This window comes from Alligator mississippiensis, chromosome 15 (genome assembly GCF_030867095.1).
Source record: "Alligator mississippiensis isolate rAllMis1 chromosome 15, rAllMis1, whole genome shotgun sequence".
NCBI classification, from domain to species: Eukaryota; Metazoa; Chordata; order Crocodylia; family Alligatoridae; genus Alligator; species Alligator mississippiensis.
Genome location: NC_081838.1, coordinates 13,704,070 through 13,727,426, shown reverse-complemented (window position 1 = coordinate 13,727,426; position 23,357 = coordinate 13,704,070). Strand labels below are relative to the sequence as shown.

Genomic DNA, 23,357 nt, shown 5'->3' with positions numbered 1-23,357 from the left:
GGGAAGCAGAAGGCTGGATTAGAGGCATTGGCATAGACGCCTGCACGAAGCCTAAGGAACCCTGCAGTCCTAAATCAAGAATCCCCACAAGCCCCCTGGTGAGCAAGGACAATGCTGTTCATCAGCTGGATGGCGGATCACTGCCATCAGGGCAATTAGAAGTCAGGTGCATCACAGGCAGAAGAAAATTCCAGACATGCTAATAGATGTCAATCACTGCACAGCATCACAGGATCCATAACCTCATCTGTTAGCCACCTACATGGAAATCAGCCTGGAAAACAACCCAGACTCCTCCCTTCAGCCTGAAGGAGATGCATGTAGATGGTGGGGAGTGAAGACTAATTCATGGTCTTCCAGGCTACATCCAAAAGGGCCCTGATCCCAATCCCAAGCAGCCTCCTCCAGACTCCTCTTTAGTACTCTTTTCCTTTTGTCCACATTTATTTTAGAGCCTGTGTCTGAATGCTGCTGGTTTTACCATTTATCTTGGCAAAATTCCTGCTGGCTCCATCTCCTCTGCCAATATTATCTCCTTCCAAATGATCTCTGAGGGTGGCAGGGTGATGGAGCAATGGAGAGGGAAGAGTTGTCAAGACAGGGGGTGGTTAGAGTACGTGTCTAAGGCTTGGGAGACCTTGGGCAAGATCTGCAACGCAGCGTAGGAGTCAGAACATGGTGCATCACAATGCCTCGGTGGGTCCAGATCTACAAAAAGACCTAAATCAGGGGCGGGCAATTATTTTAGGTGGAGGGCCACTTACTGAGTTTTGGCAAGCCATCAAGGGCCACATGACAGGCAGCCAGGGACAAATAAATATAAATTTTCTAAAATGTTTAGGGGTCACACAGACTGGATAAAATGGCCTGGTGGGCTGCATCTGGCCCGCGGGCCGCATTTTGCCCACCCCTGACCTAAATGCCTAATGTGGGACTTGGGTGGGATGTATGTCCAAGGGTGCAATGCTCAAAGCCGCCTGCTGAATCCCCCTAGACACCTACAATCTGCATGTGCCAAAGTTTCTATCAATAAATCTAACCATGATCCTCAAACAAGATGTGCCTCTGTGTGTGTCCTCTGGAAGCAGGCTCAGAGCATGCCTAGCACAACCCCATAGGGCTCAGCTGCACCGTGCTCATGAGCTGACCTTCTACAGTACCCAGCAAAAATGAGCTTCACTGGGAAAGCCCAGACTGACTGTAGTGCCCAGATACTAATGTGATGAGTATAACACTGTATAAAGCCTAAGATACATGCAGGTATGCACAGTACTGAAGAAAAAAGCTCTGGACCCTACTTAGAGACCAAGACCATGTGCAGAGCAAACATCATTGGAAGCAGAAATAGCCCCAGATCTGAACATTAACAGCTTCTCAAGGGAACACAGATTCCTGCTGCTAAATGCAGAGCCTGTGTTGCCAGGTTCCCTGCCATGAATGCCCTTCCCCAAGCAACACCCCTCTCCTAGTCTCATCCCCCAGGATCCAAAGCATCTGCTGAGGCCTCAGCTTCATCTGCCTCTGGCTCTCTGCAATGCTGCCTGCTTCCCCAGGTGGCATCTTGAAACACCCTAGTCCTACCATCACCGTGCTACCAGCTCCACCAAACACCCCTAGCACCTACCCTAGTCCCATTGAATGAGGAGTCCTACCCCACTGCCCTTAGAGCAGGGGACTGTAATGGTTGCAGAGACATGGGTGGGTGACATTGGCTGCATTGGAGGAGAGCATTAAGAAGCTGCACTCATGGCCTACCGTTGCATGCATAGTGCACGCTCATGGCCTACCATTGCATGCATAATGCACACTCGTGGCTACCATTGCACGCATAGTGTTGGCAGAGCAGGTTTCAGGGCCAGGTGGCCATGGATGGAAGGAAGCAAACAAAAATGCACAGTTTAGCTGAGCACAGAGCTGTACAGCTGGTTCTTAAGGCTCATGACTGTCTTCTGCAAAGCTTGGGGAGAGGATTAGTGCACCTCCATTAGCAAAGGAGCCCCCAGTTCAACCCAAGAGCACAGGAATATAGTCATTAGGAAGGATTAGCAATGACGTCTGTAAACAACATAACAAATGATACAGGTGACAGATATTGATCTGAAACGACAAGTCAACATACGTGCATAGTAAAAGCAGGGTTAGCTTGGTAAATAAACTGATCTCCATTCTCCTAGGGGTGTCTCACTTCCCGTAGGAGAGCCCAAGCCACCGTATAAAAGGTCTTCTGTCCCAAGGATCCTCATTCACTTGCCTTTGCTTCCCCTGCACGTGTTGCCAGTTCCTGAGGAGGGTAAGTCATTTTATCTTTTCTTCTTTTTATTATTAGATATACATTGAGTTCATTCATAGACTTCAAGGAATAATTTGCAAAAGCAAGCCCAGTGATGTGAGTCTGGACACTCATCCTCTAAACCTGATTTCCCAGGATGTGGGACATTCATTGCTCTGATGCAATGCAGGATTTATTTGGTGGTTGGAGTACATCCCTGATGCTCCAGATAGGCTGAAAAAATGAGACAGCTACTCAGAGCCCTGCCTGGGATGATGTAGCTGGGGCTGGTGTTAAACAGGAGACAAGTGTAAAATATGTGCCTGTTACTCTGATGAGGTTTCTACAAGGGCTGGTTGGAAGCATTTTTACAAGTGGGAAAATTTTCACTTTTGAGCAAAAAATCCAAGATTTTTTGCCTAAATAAATAATCGCAGAATTATAGGAAGTGAAGGCTGCAAGGGACCTCAGGAGGTCACATCTAGTCCAGCCCCCTGCTCAAAGCAGGACCAGCCCCAACTACATCATCCCAGCCAAGGCTTTGGCGAGCCAGGTCTTAAACACCTCCAAGGATGGAGATGCCACCACCTCTCTGGGTAACCTGTCCCAGTGCTTCACCACCCTCCTAGTGAGAGTTTTTCCTAATATCTAACCTCAGCTTCCTTTGCTGCAAATGGGAACCATTGCTTCTCATTCTGTCATCAGTTTGGGGTGACACTTTTTCACTGAAATTTGTATTTCATTTGAAAAACATTCTTCTTTAATCTGCTTACCTTTATACTCAGACAGGCACTTTGATGCTTCTTTTATCAACCTACAGTGTTGGAATAGAAGGAAGGGGCTATTGGCAACCCTGATATCTACTGAGATATTAGCCTCAAAACCCGAAGAGTTTAAGGATAGCTGAAACATTTGTGAGTCCATCATGGAACAATGAGACTTATAAGCTTTCAGCAGCTTCCCTCTTAATTTCATTGTTTATCTGCCAAAGGGCCTGAGTACCATCAGACAAGTCCGTGCATTCATATAGGCCCTCCAAATTATAATATTTATGGAACAGATGCTGAACCAACTGCAGACAATCCCAGTCAGATGAAAGTTAGATAACTCCTCAGTCCCAGAGCTCCTGGCAGGGCAGTGATTCATAGACTGAGCCTTGTTTGCACTGGGCAATTTTTTTAGCTATAGTATATAAAAGAAGAAGAAGCTGTGTCCTGTTTGGGCCCCACACTTAAGAAAGATGTGGACAATTTGGAAAGAGTCTAAGGGAAAGCAACAAAAATAATTACAGGCCTGGGAAGCATGACTTATGAGGAAAGGCTGAAAGAGCCAGTGTTATTTAAATTGGAAAAGAGAAGACTGAGGCAGAATTTGATTAACAGTCTTCAAATGCCTGAAGGACGATGTTAGAGAGGATGGAGATAGGTTCTTCTCTGTGGCTGGATGGGATAGCACTAGAAGCATTGGCCTCAAGCTGGAGGAAATTTTGGTTGGAGAACTTCATGACCCTGTGGGTGGTCAAGCATTGAAACAGTCTGCCTAAGGAGGTTGGGGAATCTCCATCCCTGGAAATTTTCAAGAGCAGGTTGACCAGACACTTGACTGGGATGGTTTAGTCAGGGATAATCCTGCTTTTAGTAGAGGTCTGGACTGGATCTTGTGAGGTCTATTCCAGCCTGACCTTCCTATGATCCTATAAGAAAATATCTCCTCTGTTTGCCAGCCCTGAGCACCATTTTTTCTTTTAGATTTACTTGCTTCACCGAAGAATGTCTTCCACCCAGCAGAAAACTGCCTGCCAAGAGATCCCACAGCAGTCCAGAGGTCTTCAGGGCTCATCCTGCCATGGGGGCGGAAGTTCTGTGTCCTCCGGCAATGGCATTGGTGGGGCATCCAGCTGTTGTGGTGGCAGCTCAGGCCAAAACATCTGTGTGAGCGGCAGTAGTGGATCCAGCTGCTGCACTGGGGGATCCGGCTACGGCATTGGTGGAGGATTCAACTATGGTGGTGGCAGCTCAGGCCAAAAGATTGGTGTGACCGGGGGGAGCAGCAGTGGATCCAGCTATGGCGGTGGACTGTCAAGTGGCATCAGCGGAGGCTCAGCCCAAAAGGTTGTCATCGCAGGTGGTGGCAGCGGTGGATCCAGCAGTTGCAGCGGCGGGGGATCCAGCTATGGCATTGGGGGAGGATCCAGCTCTGGCGGTGTGAGCTCAGGCCAAAAGATTGGTGTGACCGGGGGGAGCAGCAGTGGATCCAGCTATGGCGGTGGACTGTCAAGTGGCATCAGCAGAGGCTCAGCCCAAAAGGTTGTCATCGCAGGTGGTGGCAGCGGTGGATCCAGCAGTTGCAGTGGCGGGGGATCCAGCTATGGCATCGTGGGAGGATCCAGCTCTGGCAGTGTGAGCTCAGGCCAAACAATTGTTGTGGGCAGTGGCAGTGGAGGATCCAGCTGTGGTGTCAGCGGAGGATCCAGCTATGGCACTGGGGGAGGATCCAGCTGTGGCGGTGTGAGCTCAGGCCAAACAATTGTGGGCAGTGGCAGTGGGGGATCTGGCTATGGCATCGGTGGAGGATCCAGCTATGGCTCTGGGGGAGGATCCAGCTGTGGGAGTGTGAGCTCAGGCCAAACAATTGTGGGCAGTGGCAGTGGGGGATCTGGCTATGGCATCGGTGGAGGATCCAGCGATGGCATCGGTGGAGGATCCAGCTCTGGGGGTGTGAGCTCAGGCCAAACAAGTGTGGACAGTGGCAGTGGGGGATCTGGCTATGGCATCGGTGGAGGATCCAGCTATGGCTCTGGGGGAGGATCCAGCTGTGGGAGTGTGAGCTCAGGCCAAACAATTGTGGGCAGTGGCAGTGGGGGATCTGGCTATGGCATCAGTGGAGGATCCAGCGATGGCATCGGTGGAGGATCCAGCTCTGGGGGTGTGAGCTCAGGCCAAACAAGTGTGGACAGTGGCAGTGGGGGATCTGACTATGGCATCGGTGGAGGATCCAGCTATGGCTCTGGGGGAGGATCCAGCTGTGGGGGTGTGAGCTCAGGCCAAACAATTGTGGACAGTTGCAGTGGGGGATCTGGCTATGGCATCAGCGGAGGATCCAGCTATGGCTCTGGGGGAGGATCCAGCTGTGGGGGTGTGAGCTCAGGCCAAACAATTGTGGACAGTTGCAGTGGGGGATCTGGCTATGGCATCAGCGGAGGATCCAGCTCTGATGGTGTGAGCTCAGGCCAAACAATTGTGGGCAGTGGTAGTGGGGGATCCGGCTATGGCATCAGTGGAGGATCCAGCTATGGCCCTGGGGGAGGATCCAGCTCTGGGGGTGTGAGCTCAGGTCAAACAACTGTTGTGGGCAGTGGCAGTGGGGGATCTGGCTATGGCATCGAGGGAGGATCCAGGTCTGGGGGTGTGAGCTCAGGCCAAACAATTGTGGGCAGTGGCAGTGGGGGATCCGACTATGGCATCGGGGGAGGATCCAGCTGTGGGGGTGTGAGCTCAGGCCATAAAACTATTGTGGGCAGTGGCAGTGGGGGATCCGGCTATGGCATCAGCGGAGGATCCAGCTATGGCACTGGGGGAGGATCGAGCTCTGGGGGTGTGAGCTCAGGTCATAAAACTATTGTGGGCAGTGGTAGTGGGGGATCCAGCTATGGCATCGGGGGAGGATCCAGCTCTGGAGGTGTGAGCTCAGGTCATAAAACTATTGTGGGCAGTGGTAGTGGGGGATCCGGCTATGGCACTGGGGGAGGATCCAGCTATGGCACTGGGGGAGGATCCAGCTCTGCGGGTGTGAGCTCAGGCCATAAAACTATTGTGGGCAGTGGTAGTGGGGGATCTGGCTATGGCATTGGTGGAGGATCCAGCTATGGCATTGGAGGAGGATCTAGCTGTGCTGGTGGTAGCTCAGGCCAAACAATCAGCATAGGCAGTTGCAGTGGCAGTGGGGGATCCTCTGGGATCAGCATTGGTGGGCCTGGCATTGGAGGAGGGTTGTCATCTGGTGGCAGTGGGAGATCTTCGAGTAAGTTGATCATTAACTCCAGGGGTAGTGGTGGCAGCTGCAGCATCAGTGGCTCCTCCAGCTCTGGCAGCGGAGGGTCCTTGCAGTCCGTGCCACAGCATCAGACCAAGCAGCCCTGCCAGTGGCCCCCACAGCAGAAGTAAGAGCAGGGCCAGCTGCATTTCATTCCAGGAAAGCAACCCCAGATGTGCCAGTTCACAGCTGCTTCTCTGCAAGCTGCCTTCCATTTGCAAACCTTTACACCGGTTTCTGTCATAAGGGAGAGGCTCTTCCTCCTCTTCTCCAGCTGAAACGTGAATCACCAAGAAATGTGATTTATGTTTTGATACTGTAATGAAAAGTCCTTTCATCTCTCTCTTACTGCTTGATTCTCCACTTGTACGTGGAAGAAGAACAAATAAAATAAGTTCAAGAGTGTAACAGGGTGTGTGTGTTTTCTTTTCCCTTTTCATTTCCTTGCCAGCTCCTTCTTTTGCCTTCTAAATAAAATCTTATGTGATGCAGCAAAGAACCAGCTTGGAAACCTCCCATGGGAGGAGAGAGAGGATTAAACCCTCTGATGTAAAAAAAAACTGTGTCTTCATAAACTCCAATTTATGTCAGCTGAGGATTTTGGCCATACCTTCTAACATCAGTCACTGCAGGCCAGGGCCACAAAGGATCAGAAAGCAGAACAGCGAACAGTCCACACTTTAAATCTCCCTGTAACAGCTTAAAAGGAGCAGTGAAACATTTCATAGTAGTGATACCTAGATCTTAATACAGTGCTTTTCATGAGCTAATTTCAAAACAGGTTATAATGGAGATCAGCATCATTATCTTTCTGTTGGAGGAAACTGCATTAATTGGATCTCCAGGAACAAGATCTTCCTACATATTTGTATAACACCTACAGCAAAAGTCTTTTAGCACCCAGATGTAATGAGAAGATAAAACATAAGGAAGTAGCTCTAATTTACCTGGGAGAAAATGATGGCATGCCAGCTGTTTAGTTGCCTTGGGGTTTAGAGTGAAATACTTAGAATTACCTAAGTGACTTAGGAGCACATGCCTAATTGAAAAACACAAAGCTTAGCCAACTTAGACACATTGGAAAATTTGCAGTAAGAGTCCTCTTAGAATTATCAAATCCTAGAAAATGAGGGTGGGAAGGGGCCTCAGGAGGTCACATCTAGTCCAACCCCCTGCTTAAAGCAGGACCAGCCCCAACATTATGCAGCCAAGGCTTTTTCTACCCGGGTCTTAAAAGCCTCCAAGGATGGAGATGCCACCAAATCTCTAGGTAACCCGCCTAGTAAGAAAGTTTTTCCTAATAGCCAACCTCAACCGCCCTTGCTGCAACCTGAGAGCCTGTCCTTCAAACAGTAGCAATAACCCAATGCCCACAAGGAACATGCTGGGGAAATAACTGGAAAACCTGCTGTTTTCATCACACAAAACAAGTGAAAATATCACAAGGCAAAACAAATGCCCAGGGCCTGCAAAGGCATATAATAATGGCTTAGCTATATCACACTGAGCAGTACCATTGACTTTGGTGAGGCTAAGCATATGCAGGAGTCTTTGAAAGACCAGGGTCAAAATTACACCACTCGTTCCTTCAAGAAGTGCATGTCTTGTCATTAGAGGAAAAACAAACATTTCTTTCCCCTCCTCTTTATTCAAGTGTTGCTATTTATTCAAGTCAGGCCTACACATCATACAGAAATCAGACTAATAAGGCAGTCTTCCCACATACATTCAACCCCTGTAACAAGCTGGGAGTGCTAGCTGTCTTTCTGACACATGGACCTGGCTCAGTATTTATTACATGCTTTAAAAAAACCTCAGGGGGCGAATCCTTGACTGAGGCTGCACCTCTGAAGATGAAGGAGTCACACTAACTTAGGCTAGTTGACCATCTAGTTGGCCAACTAACTTATGCTAGCTGGCCATTGACCATCCCCATTTATTCCCATCCCTTTCTTTATTTCTGAGACCCTGAAAGAGGCTTTTAATGAGTGGGCAGGAAATATCATCAAAGGGTGTGAGAAAAACCACAGCCAAACTCCTCTGCAAATGCCAAGCAAGGTTTTACAAATATTCAAAGCTGACAAATGAGGCTGATGATAATCCCTGAATGACAATTAATTATTCTTTACAGAGAGCAATTGGGGGGGGGTAATTAATAGTTACAAGGCAATGCACCTGCCACACAGAAATTAAGGATCCCAGTAGAGATCAGACTTTGTAAACCTTTGCTCATGTGGTTATATGAAGAGTCCAAATGTCTTCATTGGAATGACCTGCATCATGAGCTTCTTAAAGGATTAGGCCCTATTATATGATCAGGCCTTATGCCAGACAGGCAGCATAGCAGGAAATGCCAGCCAGCTACAGGGCATGGCAGGGAGAGGAGACAAGCTCCAATAAGAAGGTGAAAATATTCTTTGGCATGGAGAGACTCGCATGGCAACCAGACGATTATCTGCATCCCATTTGCATGTTTGTCTGATTTTAATTCCATCAAGGGGTGCAAAGAGACACCAGAGCACAATTGATAAGAATAACCTCCTCTCACCTGACTTAGAATCATAGAAAATGAGTGTGAAGGGACCTCAGGAGGTCACATCTAGTCCAACTGCCTGCTCAAAGCTGGACCACCTCCAACTAGATCATCCCAGCCAAAGCTTTGTCCAGATGGACCTTAAAAATCTTCAAGGATGGAGAGTCCACAACCTCTCTGGGGAGCCTGTTCCAGTGCTTTATTACCCTCCTAGTGAGAAAGTTCTTCCTAATATCCAACCTCAACTTCCCTTGCTGCAACTGGAGCCCATTGCTGCTTGTTCTGTCATCTGCCACCACTGAGAACAGTCCAGCAGACTTCATGCACATCCTTTCAGAGTGATGAAGTTCAGCTAGAAGACATTTTCTCATAGCTTGTGATTTCCTTGCACAAATCTAGTTACTCATGTCTTCTTTGAGGACTTTGCCTTAAGGCAATATTTCAAGCCACTACAGAATTTAAAAACATCCCCAGCCTTTCAGGACAAGACTTCTGAGAGCAATGTCTGACTCTCTGCTTCAGGGAAAGGACAAGAAGACTATAAAACCAGGTCCAGGATTTGTGTAACTGGATGTGATTGGAAGGATACAGAGACAAATCTCTTCCGTGGTCCCTCTCTGTGGATTTTGCAGCCCACTGATAAGACAATGAGTGAACTTCCTTTATTACAAAGGAAGAGTATTTTCCCTGAAATAATGCCAGATAAGATGATGGATAATCCAGGTCCAGCTTAACCCTGTGACAGGTAAAGAAACCCCTTCTCAACCCATCTCAAACTGCCCAACTATCATTTTGTGATAGAACCACAGAGCAAAATCCATCCAGCTCCTAAATGGGAATGACCAAAAGATGAGTGCCATGTAGGGGCCAAGTTGTGAAGGCTTTACTCACACTTATTAACACTCAACTTCCCCTGTGCCCCCTATTTCAGTATGATATTCTTTCATCCCTGTTAAGGGTAAAGGCTCCTGAGGTCCCTCCTAACCCTAATTTTCTGTGATTTTATGATTCTATGGCAAACCCCTGGTTACCCAGCTCATGTCAACCTTGGACTTTTCTCCATTGAGGAAGATTAAAATTTTAAGACCGTGGCATGGTTGCTAACATGAATATCTGAATGAAAACAGCGCCCTGCTAAGCAATACTGGGCTTTGAAAGCCACAGAGAGTATGCATGTAGGCCATCTGAAATGACCTTGTCAGTACCATAGTATGACTCATAGCAGGAAGGCTGGGAAAGGGAGAGGAAATGCCATATTACTTTCTATCCCTTCCACAAATCTCTACAACTAAAGTTAACTCAGGCCAGTGACACAATAAAATTAATATTCTCAGAGGTGTAGATCGTGATGGACCTTACCTCTGTGCAAGACAGTCAGAACCATTGTCACTCCTGGCGTGGGCTACCTGGACCATGCATCTGAGACTGCAGAAGGAAGGAGAACCGTCTACCTGCATGTGGCCTCTCCAGAGCAGTGCGGAGGTGGGGGATGAGCAGATCTCTCTCTTCGCTCCCCCTGCCCTTCAGTGAGAACAGGGCAAGGTACCCAGATTGTGTCCACAATTGAAAGGGCTCCTCCCCTGTTCCTCCTCTGCCTGAGATGGGGACTCTGTAAGTGGGTAGAACCGTGGTTTTACAAACACACTCTGTCCATGCACAAACACACACACATATACCCCCCTTAGTCCTTGACCAGTACACATGAACCAACATTATGGGATACTAACTTCTCGATGGTACAGGCTCATGGAGAATTACCACCCTCCTCCAGGAGCAGGAGCTGAAAAAGATAGATAGATCCATGGGATCCTTCAGGGAGGAACATGGCAAAGATAGATGGTAAATCAGTGAATGGTTACTTGCAACCTCAAGGGACTTGTCTTGATGACCATGAGGCCCCTTCCAACCTGAAAAGGGAAGGAGAACCAGAAAGAGAAGTTCTCTCTCCGGTCTGCTCTCAGTATGCCCACATATGTGCAGGCCATTTCATCTGGAGACAGAGATTTGCGTCCTTGCAGAAAACAAATACCAGTGCTGTCCAAGCCTCTACTTTCTCTCTGGTGCCCTCCCACCAGGGGTGCCACACACCCTGCTTTTACAGGTATTTCTTGAAAGCATTCTTTTCTCCTCAAAAGCCCTTATCTCATGTGGCCTAGTGCAAAAGGTTAGACTGGGACGTGTTTCTCATCAAAATCTTTCCACCATATCATTAGATCTGCCAAAACAGCATCAAGAAGGTGCTGAGTAGGAGGAGAAGGCTAGACTGCTGTGACTAAGCCCTTCAACAAAGGCTGTTCAGTATGCATTCAAACCACGCATCAATTAAAAAAAAAATGTTTCTATTGATAGACAGTCAAGGTAAAGCACTAATAACACGAATGCATGCAGCTAACTCTGAGTGACATACCCCTGCAGGCAAAAGCTTTTGAGGGAGCTCTCTCAGAGGTGGGGAAGTTAATCTGAGGAGCTCATTTCAGTGTTTGGTGTGTCAGTTCCTGCCTGCTAGATAAAGGGAAAAAACTTTGCTGCATGAATGACGTTATCTGTATTGCAGCTTTGGCTAAACGCAGAATTGTTGTCTTCCCGGCCACAACTGTGCAAGACTTCTTCGCCTGGTGAGAACTTACTCATAACAGAAGGTATCAGTGACTTCATCACTACCTAGTGAGTCTTCATCATAACCTAATGAGTAAAGGTTCATTAATGGAACCAAGGCTTGCATAATAGGGTACCAATGACAGAGCATCTCCTGTTGTTGCCAGTGCCTGGTTTAGTAATAGTCATTTAGAAATAAGCATCCATATTTCAGGGGGAGAGGCTGAAAGCAAGCAGATTAAAAACTAATGTTTCCATGAAGGGGAGGAGGAAATTGAAACCAAATTCAATGACAATGTTGATTTCAAAATGAAAAAGAAATGGTTTCTGAAAGCTGAAAATATTAATTTCGGTTCATCTCACCTTTTCGCTCTCCTGTTTTTAGTTTTTCCTCCTAGTTTCCTGTGAAAAAAGTGAGGGGGAGACAGTGGGAAAACAGATCTAAGTTTTGATCAGACAGCTGAAGATCCCATTCCCAGAACTTCCCCAGCTGAAGTTTGTTTTCTGCTCTGTTTTTTCTTAAGTATGAGGCTCTTTAATAGCACTGCTTCTTCTCCAGGGTAGAAAACAGCAATCTAGAAATCCTGATGGCTTGGAGGCTGAGCCCTTTACCAATGTAAAGGAAAAGACAATCAGACCCTCTTTGTTTAAATCCTATAGGCAACTCTGAACAGCCTCAATACAGATTGTAAAAATTTTGAGATTATTCTAGTCAAGGTTTGGCAACACTTTTCATCAGCAGAACACAAAGCAGCTTACACCAGTGAGTTGGTATCTCTATCCCCCTTAGGTACACAAGGAAACTGAAACACTTAGGATGGAAGTGATGAGTCCACGGACACTCGGGGTGCGTACGCACATGCTATTTTCTGCCAGTGAAACCAGCTTAACTTTTTTAAGTTGACTTAACTGTCAGAGCGTACACACACATGTGGAACAGTCAACTTAAATGTGGCTCAAGATAATACACCTCTAAGGTGTATCATTTTGTGCCACATTAGTCAAGTTGATTTCGTTCATAAGATGTCTGCCACCATGTCAAGGAGCTGTACATGTGTACACTCCGACATGGCTCAAGTCAACTTGGTTAAGTCAACTTGGTTAAGTTGACTTAGTATGTGTGTATGCACCCAAGTGCTTTAGGTACAGAGTGATGAAACAGAATCCAAGTCTCCAGAGCTCCGGTCCTGGATGTCATGTAATTAGGCTCTGCTGCTGTTAGCAACTATGGTTGTTTTAACTGGACTGGAGATACTTCTCAGGACCCTGACTCTCCAAAAGCAGGGGTTTGGAGCCAACTGAACATTAGGCTTTAAAGTACTTCAGAGTGGGCACCCAGCATACCTGTTCCCTTTAGAGAAGTGTGACCAGTACATAAAATACACATCCACTTAGGGAAACCACAAGCCTCCATTGGACTCTTTCCCAAATTTTATCAAGGACTAGAAAATGGCTTCATACCACGTAGCAATCACCTGCACTGCCAGTTTTGCAATGCAGCACCTGGCCAGGGATGATGGAGCCGAATTGTACAACGAAATCCTCCCCCACTATTTTACCCATTTCCACTTTGCAACACACAGCGGGTGGAGTTAGCAATTAAACCTCTGTGTAATAGAAGGAAGATCACATAAAAGACAAGATGTTGATAAAGCAAGATGAGTCAAACAAGACGGTGGATAATCGAGGTGTGGCTATTTTGAAACAGGTTGGTCATTGCTCCTTGAGGGGCATATTGCATTTCCAGGAGGACGGCTTAGAAACCATATAAAAGTTCTCCCAACCAAGGGTACCTCATCCATTCAGCTTCACTCCTACCACACGTGGTCCTGTTGGCATTCAGGGTAAGTCAATATTATCACTAATGAATTAAATGAATAAATGAATCCATGTAAAGTAGTTTAATGGACTTGGACTATCTTGTCAAAGATGTATTAACGGTTCAGGATACTGAAATACAGACTTGAGTTCTGCTTTGGTGGTAAGTTTTTGCTTTGTGCCAAAGTCGATGCCAGATCTTTGGTGCTAAGTAGCATACTTTATTAGCAGTTTTTTTACCTGTTTGTTTGTTTGTATGGCTAGTACTAGTACCTAGTTCCCAGGTATTTACTGAGGATAAAATGGAAAGAACTGAAGTAAAATACAGGACAGCAGAAAGGAAAAAAGAATGGAGGAACAGGTGAAAGAGAACTGAGACCAGCGCTATGTTTGGCCTCACTAGTAAATCTGGGAATTCATTTTGGTGAATTCAAAGTAAAAGAAAACGAAATCATTCCATGTCAAATGAAATTGGTCTAAACAAAACAGTTTGATTTGGATTCAAACACACTTAAGGTGTTATTCTTCCTAACAGAACTGAAGGAGATATTTAAACAAATGATCCTTTTAAATAATGATTTCTTTCCAAGTGCCAAAATGAGACATTACTGCTCCTCTGAAACGCTGCCTTTTCCCTGGTGTCTTTTGTCTGATACTGTGAACTTGCCAAACTTTTCAACCTTCCCTGGTTTGCAATTTTCACCACCACCAATAAAAAAAAAGAGCTTGGCATGCTCTCATTAAGTCAATGACCTGAGAACTAATCATCTCTCTCTCCCAGCTCTCGAAGCGTTTGAGGGCAAGGCTCCGTGATAATAATCTCCCTGTCTCATCATTCCCTCTTGATTGCTGACTCAATCCATTTTAGGCAATTCATCCAGTATTTTCAGAGGATTAGCCTGAAGCCTGGCTCAGCAAGTGGGAGTTTTCTGGACGGTCTTGCAGACAAATGCTATGGAGCCCCTAATGAAAAGCGGTGGGCAGCTGGGACCTGTTGGTTTCTGCCTGTAGAAGGATCCTGAACATTGCACAGGGATACAAGGAAAATCTAAGATTAAACTTTTGCTTTTGCATTGAACTAAAGTTGCTTTCTTTCTCTCTCCCTCTCTCTCTTTCAGGTTCCCTGCACTACAGAAAAGATGTGTTCCCGTGAGAACAGAGACTGCCACGACAGGGAGAGCTCCTCCTGCCACGACAGTGGAAGGTCATCTTGCCACGGCTCTGGGGATGTCATCTGCCATGAGGTGACACCACTGCCTGACATCCAGCCCATGCCACCTATGCCGATGCCGACGCCGATGCCAGCTCCGGCCCCCATCCCCTGCCAGCAGCAGCAGACCAAGCAGCCTATCCACTGGCCACCACAGCAGCAGCACCAAAAGTGAAGGGGTACCGGCCAGCAAACAGCAGCGCATCCCAGAATGCAATGGGGCTGATCCGGCATTGCAATCCCTGGATGGTGCCTGGAGCTCGGAAAGCTTTGCATGCCTCGTTATCTTCCCAAACTGCCTGCTCCAATCAGTGCTGCAGCAAACTGCTATGTTAGCAACACCTGTAGGAAATGTGATTTGTTCTTTCATGCTCACCTCATTGAATCTACTGATTAAATGATCCACTGATGCTTCTGTATCTGATGCTAAAATTGAGGCATTAAAACTTACCATACACACAAGCGCTGGTGTCCTAGTGTTTGTTCTCCTGAATATTTTCCATTCCTTCACTACTGCTGTTTCCCTTCCTCTTTTGGGGGAGTCTGAAGAGCCCAGCTGGCATGGAACTGGGGAAGTAAACACAGTCAGTATAAAACTGGGCAGAGACATAAAGTAGGAGAGATCATTGAGTGACACATATTTACACCCTCCAGGAAAAAAACCCAAGGAGTAGAAATCAGCTGGGCAACCTCCCAAAAGCTCTTGAGCCCCAGCTGCTCAGTGATCACAAGTTGTGAACTGCTCGTTCCTGAATTAAACAGCTGCTTAAACCCTTTCCTATTAATTAGACTATAATATTCAAAGCAGCTGGATGGCTTTCAGTGCCCACTGGGTTTCAGTAGGAGTGGGTTAGCTCAGGCCTCCCCAGTTTCTTAGGGTAGCTAGGCCTGCTGCTGTTAAGCATTGCAGATCCAAAGGCCAGATTTTTACCAGTGTTTAAGTGGCTGGAGAAGCAAGGAGGCACCTAGTGGGATTTTCCAAAACACCTAAGAAGGAGCCCATCTACACTGTTAAGTCTCTTTTGGAAATGATCATCTGTATCACAAGGACCCAGGTCCTTGTAAGCACATAACTCCTGTTGAAAACAATCACCTCGCAGCCCCAGGTAAAATACCAGTTCAATACCCTTCCAAGAAGGGCCTAACTCAGACAGGGGGGACAAGAGGGGGGAAGCTCTTCAATGAGTTTTTTGCCTCAGTGTTTCTGAACAAGGGTCAAGATAAGTCTCCTAATGGGTTCTTAGATGGGCATCAGAGGGACACCAGCCCAACAACTGTTGACGCTGACTTGCTGCAGATTCCCTTGGATGGACTGGACATGTTCAAGTCAGCAGGCCCAGATGAGCTGCATCCGAGGGTGCTGAAGGAATTAGCTGGTGTCATAGCAGAACCACTGGCACAGCTGTTTGAGCATTTGTGGCACTTGGGTCAGGTCCTGGAGGACTGGAAAAGGGCCAACGTGGTCCCTATTTTCAAGAAAGGGAGGAAGGAGGATCCGAGTATTTATAGGCCAATTAGTCTCACCTCTATCCTTGGAAAAGGCTTTGAAAAGATTATTAAAGATCATATTTGTGTGAGTCCAGTGGGGAAAATAATGCAGCAGGGCAACCAGCATGGATTCGTAGCAGGTAGATAATGCCTGACCAATCTGGTTTCGTTTTATGACCAGGTCACAAAATGCTTAGATGCAAGAGTAGAAGAAGATGTTGTTTACTTGGATTTTAGGAAGGCCTTCGATACGGCATCTCTTCCCATTCTCATAAATAAATTAAGAGACTGTGACTTAGATGATCACATAGTCCAGTGGATGGCAAATTGACTTGGGGGGGGTCGCACCCAGAGAGTGGTGGTGGACGGGTCGGTATTGACCTGGAAATATATGGGTAGTGGGGTCCCACAGGGCTCTGTCCATGGACCCGTACTCTTCAGTGTCTTCATCAGTGACTTGGTTGTGGGCGTGAAGAGTAATTTGTCCAAGTTTGTGGATGATACTAAATTGTGGGGTGGAGCGAACACACCGGAGGGTACGGAATGATTGCAGGCAAACCTGGACCAGTTGGCGAATTGGACAGAATACAATAGGATGCAGTTCAACAAGGACAAATGCAGAGTGAGGCACCTAGGGCGTAAAAATATCCGGCACACCTACTGGCTGGGGAATGACCCTCAGCAGCACAGAAACGGAAAGAGATCTCGGAGTCATAGTGGACTACAAGATGAACATGAGTCATCAGTGTGACAAAATCATCATCAAAGCTAACTGCACTTTATCGTGCATTAGCAGATGCATGACAAATAGATCCAAAGAGGTGATACTTCCCCTCTATACGGCATCGGTCAGACTGCAGTTGGAGTACTGAGTCCAGTTTTGGGCACCATACTTTAAGAAGGATGTGGATAACCTCTTGTGGGTCCAGAGGAGGGCCACTCATATGGTTAAGGGTTTGCAGGCAAAGCCCTATGAGGAGAGACCAAGGGACCTGGATCTCTTCAGCCTCTGCAAGAGAAAGCTGAGAAGTTACCTTGTGGCTGCCTACAAATTCATTAGGGGGGCACAGCAAGGAATCAGAGATCAGGGCACCTCTTGGGGTAACAAGAAACAATGGTCACACACTGACAGAGAGCAGATTTAGGCTACATATCAGGAAACCCTTCTTCACAGTAAGGGTGGCCAGAATTTGAAATGGGCTCCCAAGGGAAGTGGTGCTCTTCCCTACCTTGGGGGTCTTTAAGAGAAGGCTAGACAGGCATCTGGCTGGGGTCATCTGAACCCAGCACTCTTTCCTGCCCGGGGCAGGGGGTCGGGCTCGATGATCTGTTGAGGTCTCTTCCGACCCTAACAGCTATGAATCTATGAACCTCCCTACTTGAGACTGCCAGGAAAATCTCAGGCAAAGGCTGTAAATGTGGTGCCCTTTGCTTGAGCTGAGCCAGGCAAGACCCAGGTTTGCATGCCAGCTAGGCGCCTGCAGCCCCAGTTAGAAAACCATGAGCTCTTAAATGTTGCAGTTGGTTGAAAACAGGAAGAACATTTTTTCAGACATTTTCCTTTGTAGTTTGGTTATCCGGAATAAATAGACAAATGGACAACAGACAGATTCAGAAATCAACAGTCTTTTTTTTTCCACCCTTCTATTATAGTCTCACGGTCTCACCCTAAGCTTCATTTCCAGCTTCAGCCAAGCCCAAGATGAATCTGAAGGGCTTCAGTGATACTTTAGCTAGGGAGTTGTTGTTCATTTGTATATGACTGATGCACTATGAATAAAAAGTGCTTATAAAAGGAGGGATTTTGGAAAAGCTTTGAAACATGAATATCTGTCCTTACCCAAAGAAAAGCAGAATTTTCTACAAAGGTTTTTTTGCCTTGGGTTATGCTCTAAGAAAGGTTTAGGCTTCTAGCCTGGTCTACAAAAACACTTAAGTATTAAAATCAGAAATAAATATCTCCTTTATGAGTTAGTTATGCCATGATTTAAAGGACTTTGAGGACACAATTCAAATTCTTCTTATAAGAAGCATTTATGTAATTTATAAAAGGGAGGTTGACATTTTTTAAACAAAAATTCCTTACATTTAAAAGAAAAACATTCTGAACATTTTCACAAAAACTATGAACTTTTTCCTACTTCTAGGTCCCAAATGCTAGATATGCTGCTCCATTTACTGATGAAATAAGCACAGTACAGGGCAATAAAACAACCTGGATTAGATGATACACTGAGCCCATGGCAAAGGTGGAAACAGAAACCAGAAGTCCTGGCCTACCATGAACTGAATTTCATTTTCTGTTAATAGAGGTTATAATTAATGGACTAAATCACAGTTAATCACAGGTTTAGGTGTGGTCACATGCTATTCTGTAAGGGCCAAGCTATGTTTCCCATTGACTTCAACAAGATCTGAATTTCTTCCCTTACTGCTCAGTCACACTGATTTCATTGTGATAACACATCCAGCTCTCATGGGATGGCAGAGGGAACAGGCTAAGATATTAGCTAACAAAAAGTTGGCTTAGCTCAGTCTACAAAGAAGAGCATGAGCTTTTCTTAGACCGCAGGGGCAGGCAATTATTTCGGATGGAGGGCCATTTATTGAGTTTTGGCAAGCTATTGAGGGGCATGCCAAAGGGGCAAGCCATTGAGGGGCATGACAGGCAGGTGGGGGCAGATAAATATACATTTTCTAAAATTTTTAGGGGCCCCATGGGCCAGATAGAATGGCCTGGAGGACCGCATCCAGCTCGCAGGCCTCATTTTGCCCACCCCTGTAGGAGCATTACCTAGCACACGCAACCATCCGTGTTATTTTCCTGGGGGAATTCCCAGGCAGCCAAACACGTAATCATTATGCAAACCTTGCTGCTATGGCTACACCTTAGAGCCTTCTCGGAAACAGGTGGCTGAGCAAAAATTGCAAGATTAGGGCCATAATACTGCATCCCAGCAAGATCCATAAGCACGGAGACAGATCTGTCAGATGAATAACTCTTTTGCAGCAAAAATAGAAAAACAGAACTGTTCATCAGAGACCCAGTTCAATTGTCTGGCTCAACCACCAAAATATAAAATTATAGTTCTTGTTCTACATCAGCCATACAAAAAAAGAAAATCAGATTGTATATATCCTGTTATGTACCTTCCTTATCTGTATCTTTCAGCATAGTATAAGTTTGTAAAATTTTCAAAGGGGTTGGTACTGCGATTAAGCATGAGGTAAAAACCAGGTGAGCATTGTTCCCTCCTGCTAAGCAGCAGTCCGTTCTATTTAAAATTTCCCGGGCCAGATAAATCCAGACATTTTCCTGAGGGTCAAATTTTTGTTGTAAAAGGTTTTCCCCTCTTATGAGAAGGAGCGGACAGATCAGGACGCCCCACAATAAAACCTTGACCAATTTCATGATAAGGGCTGTAAAACTTGATCAAAAATTGACAAATTATTTAAAGTTCCTTTCTTCTGAATAGGAATTTTAAGTCTCTTATTGGCTCCACCTTTCACTGTTCTCTGCCTCCAGTCACGGAGTCTGCGGGGGTTCCTTCTTGTTCTGGTCCAGCCACTGGCTTTAGGTGACTGGAATGTATCCAAGTCTTGATTCCCTCGAGCTTTGCTGCCGTCGCGGTCATCAAAAGTACCCTATACGGTTTTCCGGGGCAGGAGACTGATCCTGTGACTGCAGCATGTCCCGTACCTGCTGGTGGATGGAAGACAAAACAGAAACCAAGGACCATACATATTTTCTAATCATTCCCTCGCCTAAAACATGTAACTGTTGTTCAGTATTCATGGGCAGACTCAGAGGGTAAGGCTTACCATACATTATCTCAAACGGGCTTAATCCCAATTTAGAATGTGGTGCGACCCTTACTCGTAACAGGGCCAAGGGTAGGGTCTCTGGCCATTTGAGTCGAGCTTCTTGACAAATCTTTGCAAGGTGTCTTTTTAAGGTCTGATTCATACGTTCCACCTTTCCACTGGACTGGGGTCAGCAAGGGGTGTGTAAATGCCAGCTGATTCCCAGGAACTCAGAAACCTTCTGAGTAATTTGTGCAATGAAATGTTGGCCATTGTCTGACCCTATTCCTTTTGGAAGTCCGAAGCGAGGTATGATTTCTCGTAGGAGCGCCTTGACCACCATTCGGGCTTGGGCAGTCCGACATGGAAAGCACTCAACCCAATTGGAGAAAGTCTGCAAAGAGAAGGAGATATCTCATCCCTTGTTGCCGGGGCAACTCGGTAAAATCCACCTGTCATTCTTCTCCTGGCCCATTGCCTATTCTCTGATGTCCTGGAGTTTCTTCTTTCCCTCCTTCTGGGTTATTTCTCTGGCAAATCTCACATGTTTCTGATAGCTTCTTGGCAGCCTCTTTTAATCCCACTCCAGTTACATAGTGACTGATCCATCTTACCAGGGCCCTGGGCCCGTAGTGGGTGCCTCAGATTCAGAGACCTGAACCTTTGGGTTAGGTGATGGGGCATTTGCACCAAGGTGGCAGAGAGTACAAAGAGCTGGTAAATGTGACTTTACCTAGGTTTCTAAAAGACTGCAGTGTTCAGGAATGCATTTGACCAGCCCCCGTTCTCTGGCGATACTACCTGCAGAATTCCTTCAGTTTGACTTAGACCTTGTCCATACGCACATCTGCACCAGCTGAGTTGAACAGATTCCATAAAGCTCTCTATGGACACTTTTGTATCAATTTAAGAGCGGTTCACTTCACTTTAGCCTAAACTAGTTCCTAACCAACACCGACTAAACAGAAACAAACCTGATTTAAGCCACAATAACAACATCCACATAACTTTCAGCACCAGTACAATGAATCAGCTTTAAATTCCACACTACGTTAAACGTCTGGACAACTCAGTCCTTCAGAAGCCATTTTGAACTGGTGTCGTTAACCTGGTACAAAACACGCTCTTATTACAGTTTAAACCAGGTTTATTTTGATTTCCCTCACATTGATGAAAAGTGGCTGTGTCTACACGAGATATTTTTACTGTGCAGTAGACTACTCTACTGCACAGTAAAGTGTCACTGTCCACACGTGCAGATGCTTACTGCATTGTAAATTAGTCCACTGCGCAATAAATTTACTGTGCAGTAAAGTCAACTAGCATTAATTGCACATGTTGCCACGCCCAATAGGATTAAATAAAATGGATATGAACCTATAAGACTAAAGAAGCAGCCACACAGGTTTATACCGGTTGAAAACATCCTGCACAGGTTTGTGTTGGCTAGTGAATGGAGACTCCAAGGAGCCTTTTCCCATGTTTGTTGCTCCCTGCCTGGTCCATGTAACTTGGGTAGGCACACAAGGACACTTATCCTAAATCAAGTGCTTATTGACCCCTTGATTAACAAAGTTTTACATTGTGATTCTGTTTAAGGTCTTATCCTGCATTTATGAATGGGAGCTACTCACTTATGCGAGCTTTCTGGGGCATCGAGCCAGCCAGCCACCTGCCTACCGTACCTCACCACCCTGTTATGTTAAATCTTGCCTTACTTCTCATCTCAATTCATTGCAGTATGGCATGCCTTTCTTGTGACATTATGTAGAACATGTGCTTAATATGGTGTGTGATGCATTAGACATTTAATTAACAAATGGCTTATTAATACTTTGAAAAGAGAGAGGAACTCTATTATTATTGATGTTAGAAGTAAGAATAAGGACAGGAATATGTTTCACTATGTGATGTATTGCAATCCAAAATGCAAGGCATGAACGTCAGAATGGGAGGTCTGTTTCCAATACACAAAGATGCATAAACTTGAGTGGTCTCTATAATTATGCCCCCTCCACTCTTTCTAACTGTTTCCATAGGCTTCAGGATGAAGCCCAGCTGACATAGTTATGATGACTTTTTTTTTTTCTCCTCTTTTTTCCATCTTCTTTAATTTTCACTATAAAGGGATGTTTCACCACAAAGAAAAAAATATTGTTACAGCCCTGCACTTTTCAAGATGAATTTTCCTTTTTCTTTTCTAGTTTTTGAAAGTCGGGAAATTTGCTGAGATCTGTGTTTCCTTCAAAACCATCTGCTTCAATGAAGCTATTGGCTTTGGTAATACAAATTTAGGGAATTAAAAAAAATCAGAATATAAATCCATCTTGGACAAAGAATAGGAAAACACCCCGAGAGTGGAACTCTCATGAATTGTAAAGGTTTATTGCCTCCATTGTAACGGTTTATTGCCTCCAAATTGTAAAGGCTTATTGCCTCAAGTGGGGGCCAAAGCAGGAAAGTAGATTAAATTATTCCATCATAAAAATATTTCATACGCTTTACCAAATACAAATAACACACCAGAAATAAAGCTCCATAAGAACAATTCACCTTATACAGTGCACATCTTGAAAGCACATTACAGACATTAGCTAGTTAAAGCTGATGGAAGAGAAGGGAGAGCTTCTGGGAGCTAGACCCGATGATCTTATGAGGTCCCCTCCAGCCCTAATGTCTATGACCCTGTAATTTGAGATTAGAAGCAAGATATGAAGACCATTATTAAGTTAAGTTAAGTTAATGTTGTTAGAGTGAGAACTGAACACGTTTGTGCTCAGTGGGTATGTCTACAAGTGCATTTACGCCAACCGAAATTTACTGCACAGTAAATTACTGCGCAGTAAATTGGGGGTGAGCCAGCATCTACACATGCAGGTATTAAAGCACATTAACGCTGTGTGTGGACTGAGCTGGGACTAAAGTTAGTCCAAAGTCAGCCCACACACACAACGTTACTGAGCAGCAAAGCATCTGCATGTGTGTTAAAGCACAGTAACTAATCGGGCATAAATGTAATACCTGCATGATGCCGTCAGCATAAGTCGCCATGTTTACAGTGCAGTACAGTTGTATATGTGTAGATGCACACTCGTACTGCACAATAATTTCAGCTACTGTGCAGTAAATGCACACGTGTAGATGCGCTCGCTCACTGTTTCCTTGAAATCACTGTTTTTTCGGTGGATGTCACTTCAGCTACTGTGCTGGCATTCGGCAGACTGGTTATGGGACTGCAGAGACTTGAAGAGAAGCGGGATTCACAGGATCACACCTGGTAACTACATTTCCTTGTGACATAATCAAGCAACCACCACGTCAGAGAAGCCCTGGTGTTCGGCTGTCACCTGGTCCCAAGGAAAACACCCTAAGTTTAGCAAATCTGGTTCTTCCACTGCCTCAGTACTGGTTGCCAACATGCAAACCATTTCAACTCTTCACTGGCAGTATTACCATGTATGAAATGATCATGAAAGAACTTTTCTTACCAAAGTGCTCTGCATCAACAATGGCTCAAAATAATCATTGTAATAAAAAATGAGTCAAAGAGTTCATAGGTGCTGGATATACTAGATAGGCAGGGTTTTGGATGAGCAAAGGGTTGGGAC

General features: G+C 45.7%; 1 protein-coding gene and 1 long non-coding RNA gene across 2 annotated transcripts; both read left to right on the top strand.

Moving 5' to 3' along the window:
• The first annotated feature begins 2,095 nt into the window (after positions 1-2,095).
• Positions 2,096-6,709, top strand: LOC132245801 (loricrin-like). Its single transcript, XM_059718756.1, has 2 exons — positions 2,096-2,290; positions 4,018-6,709. The coding sequence occupies exon 2, from the start codon at positions 4,039-4,041 to the stop codon at positions 6,430-6,432; it is 2,394 nt and encodes a 797-aa protein (XP_059574739.1). The 5' UTR covers positions 2,096-2,290; positions 4,018-4,038; the 3' UTR covers positions 6,433-6,709.
• Positions 6,710-13,150: 6,441 nt separating this feature from the next.
• On the top strand, positions 13,151-14,919 carry LOC132245659 (uncharacterized). Its single transcript, XR_009457360.1, has 2 exons — positions 13,151-13,273; positions 14,366-14,919. It is a non-coding gene; the product is annotated as an uncharacterized LOC132245659 (long non-coding RNA).
• The last annotated feature ends 8,438 nt before the right edge of the window (positions 14,920-23,357 follow it).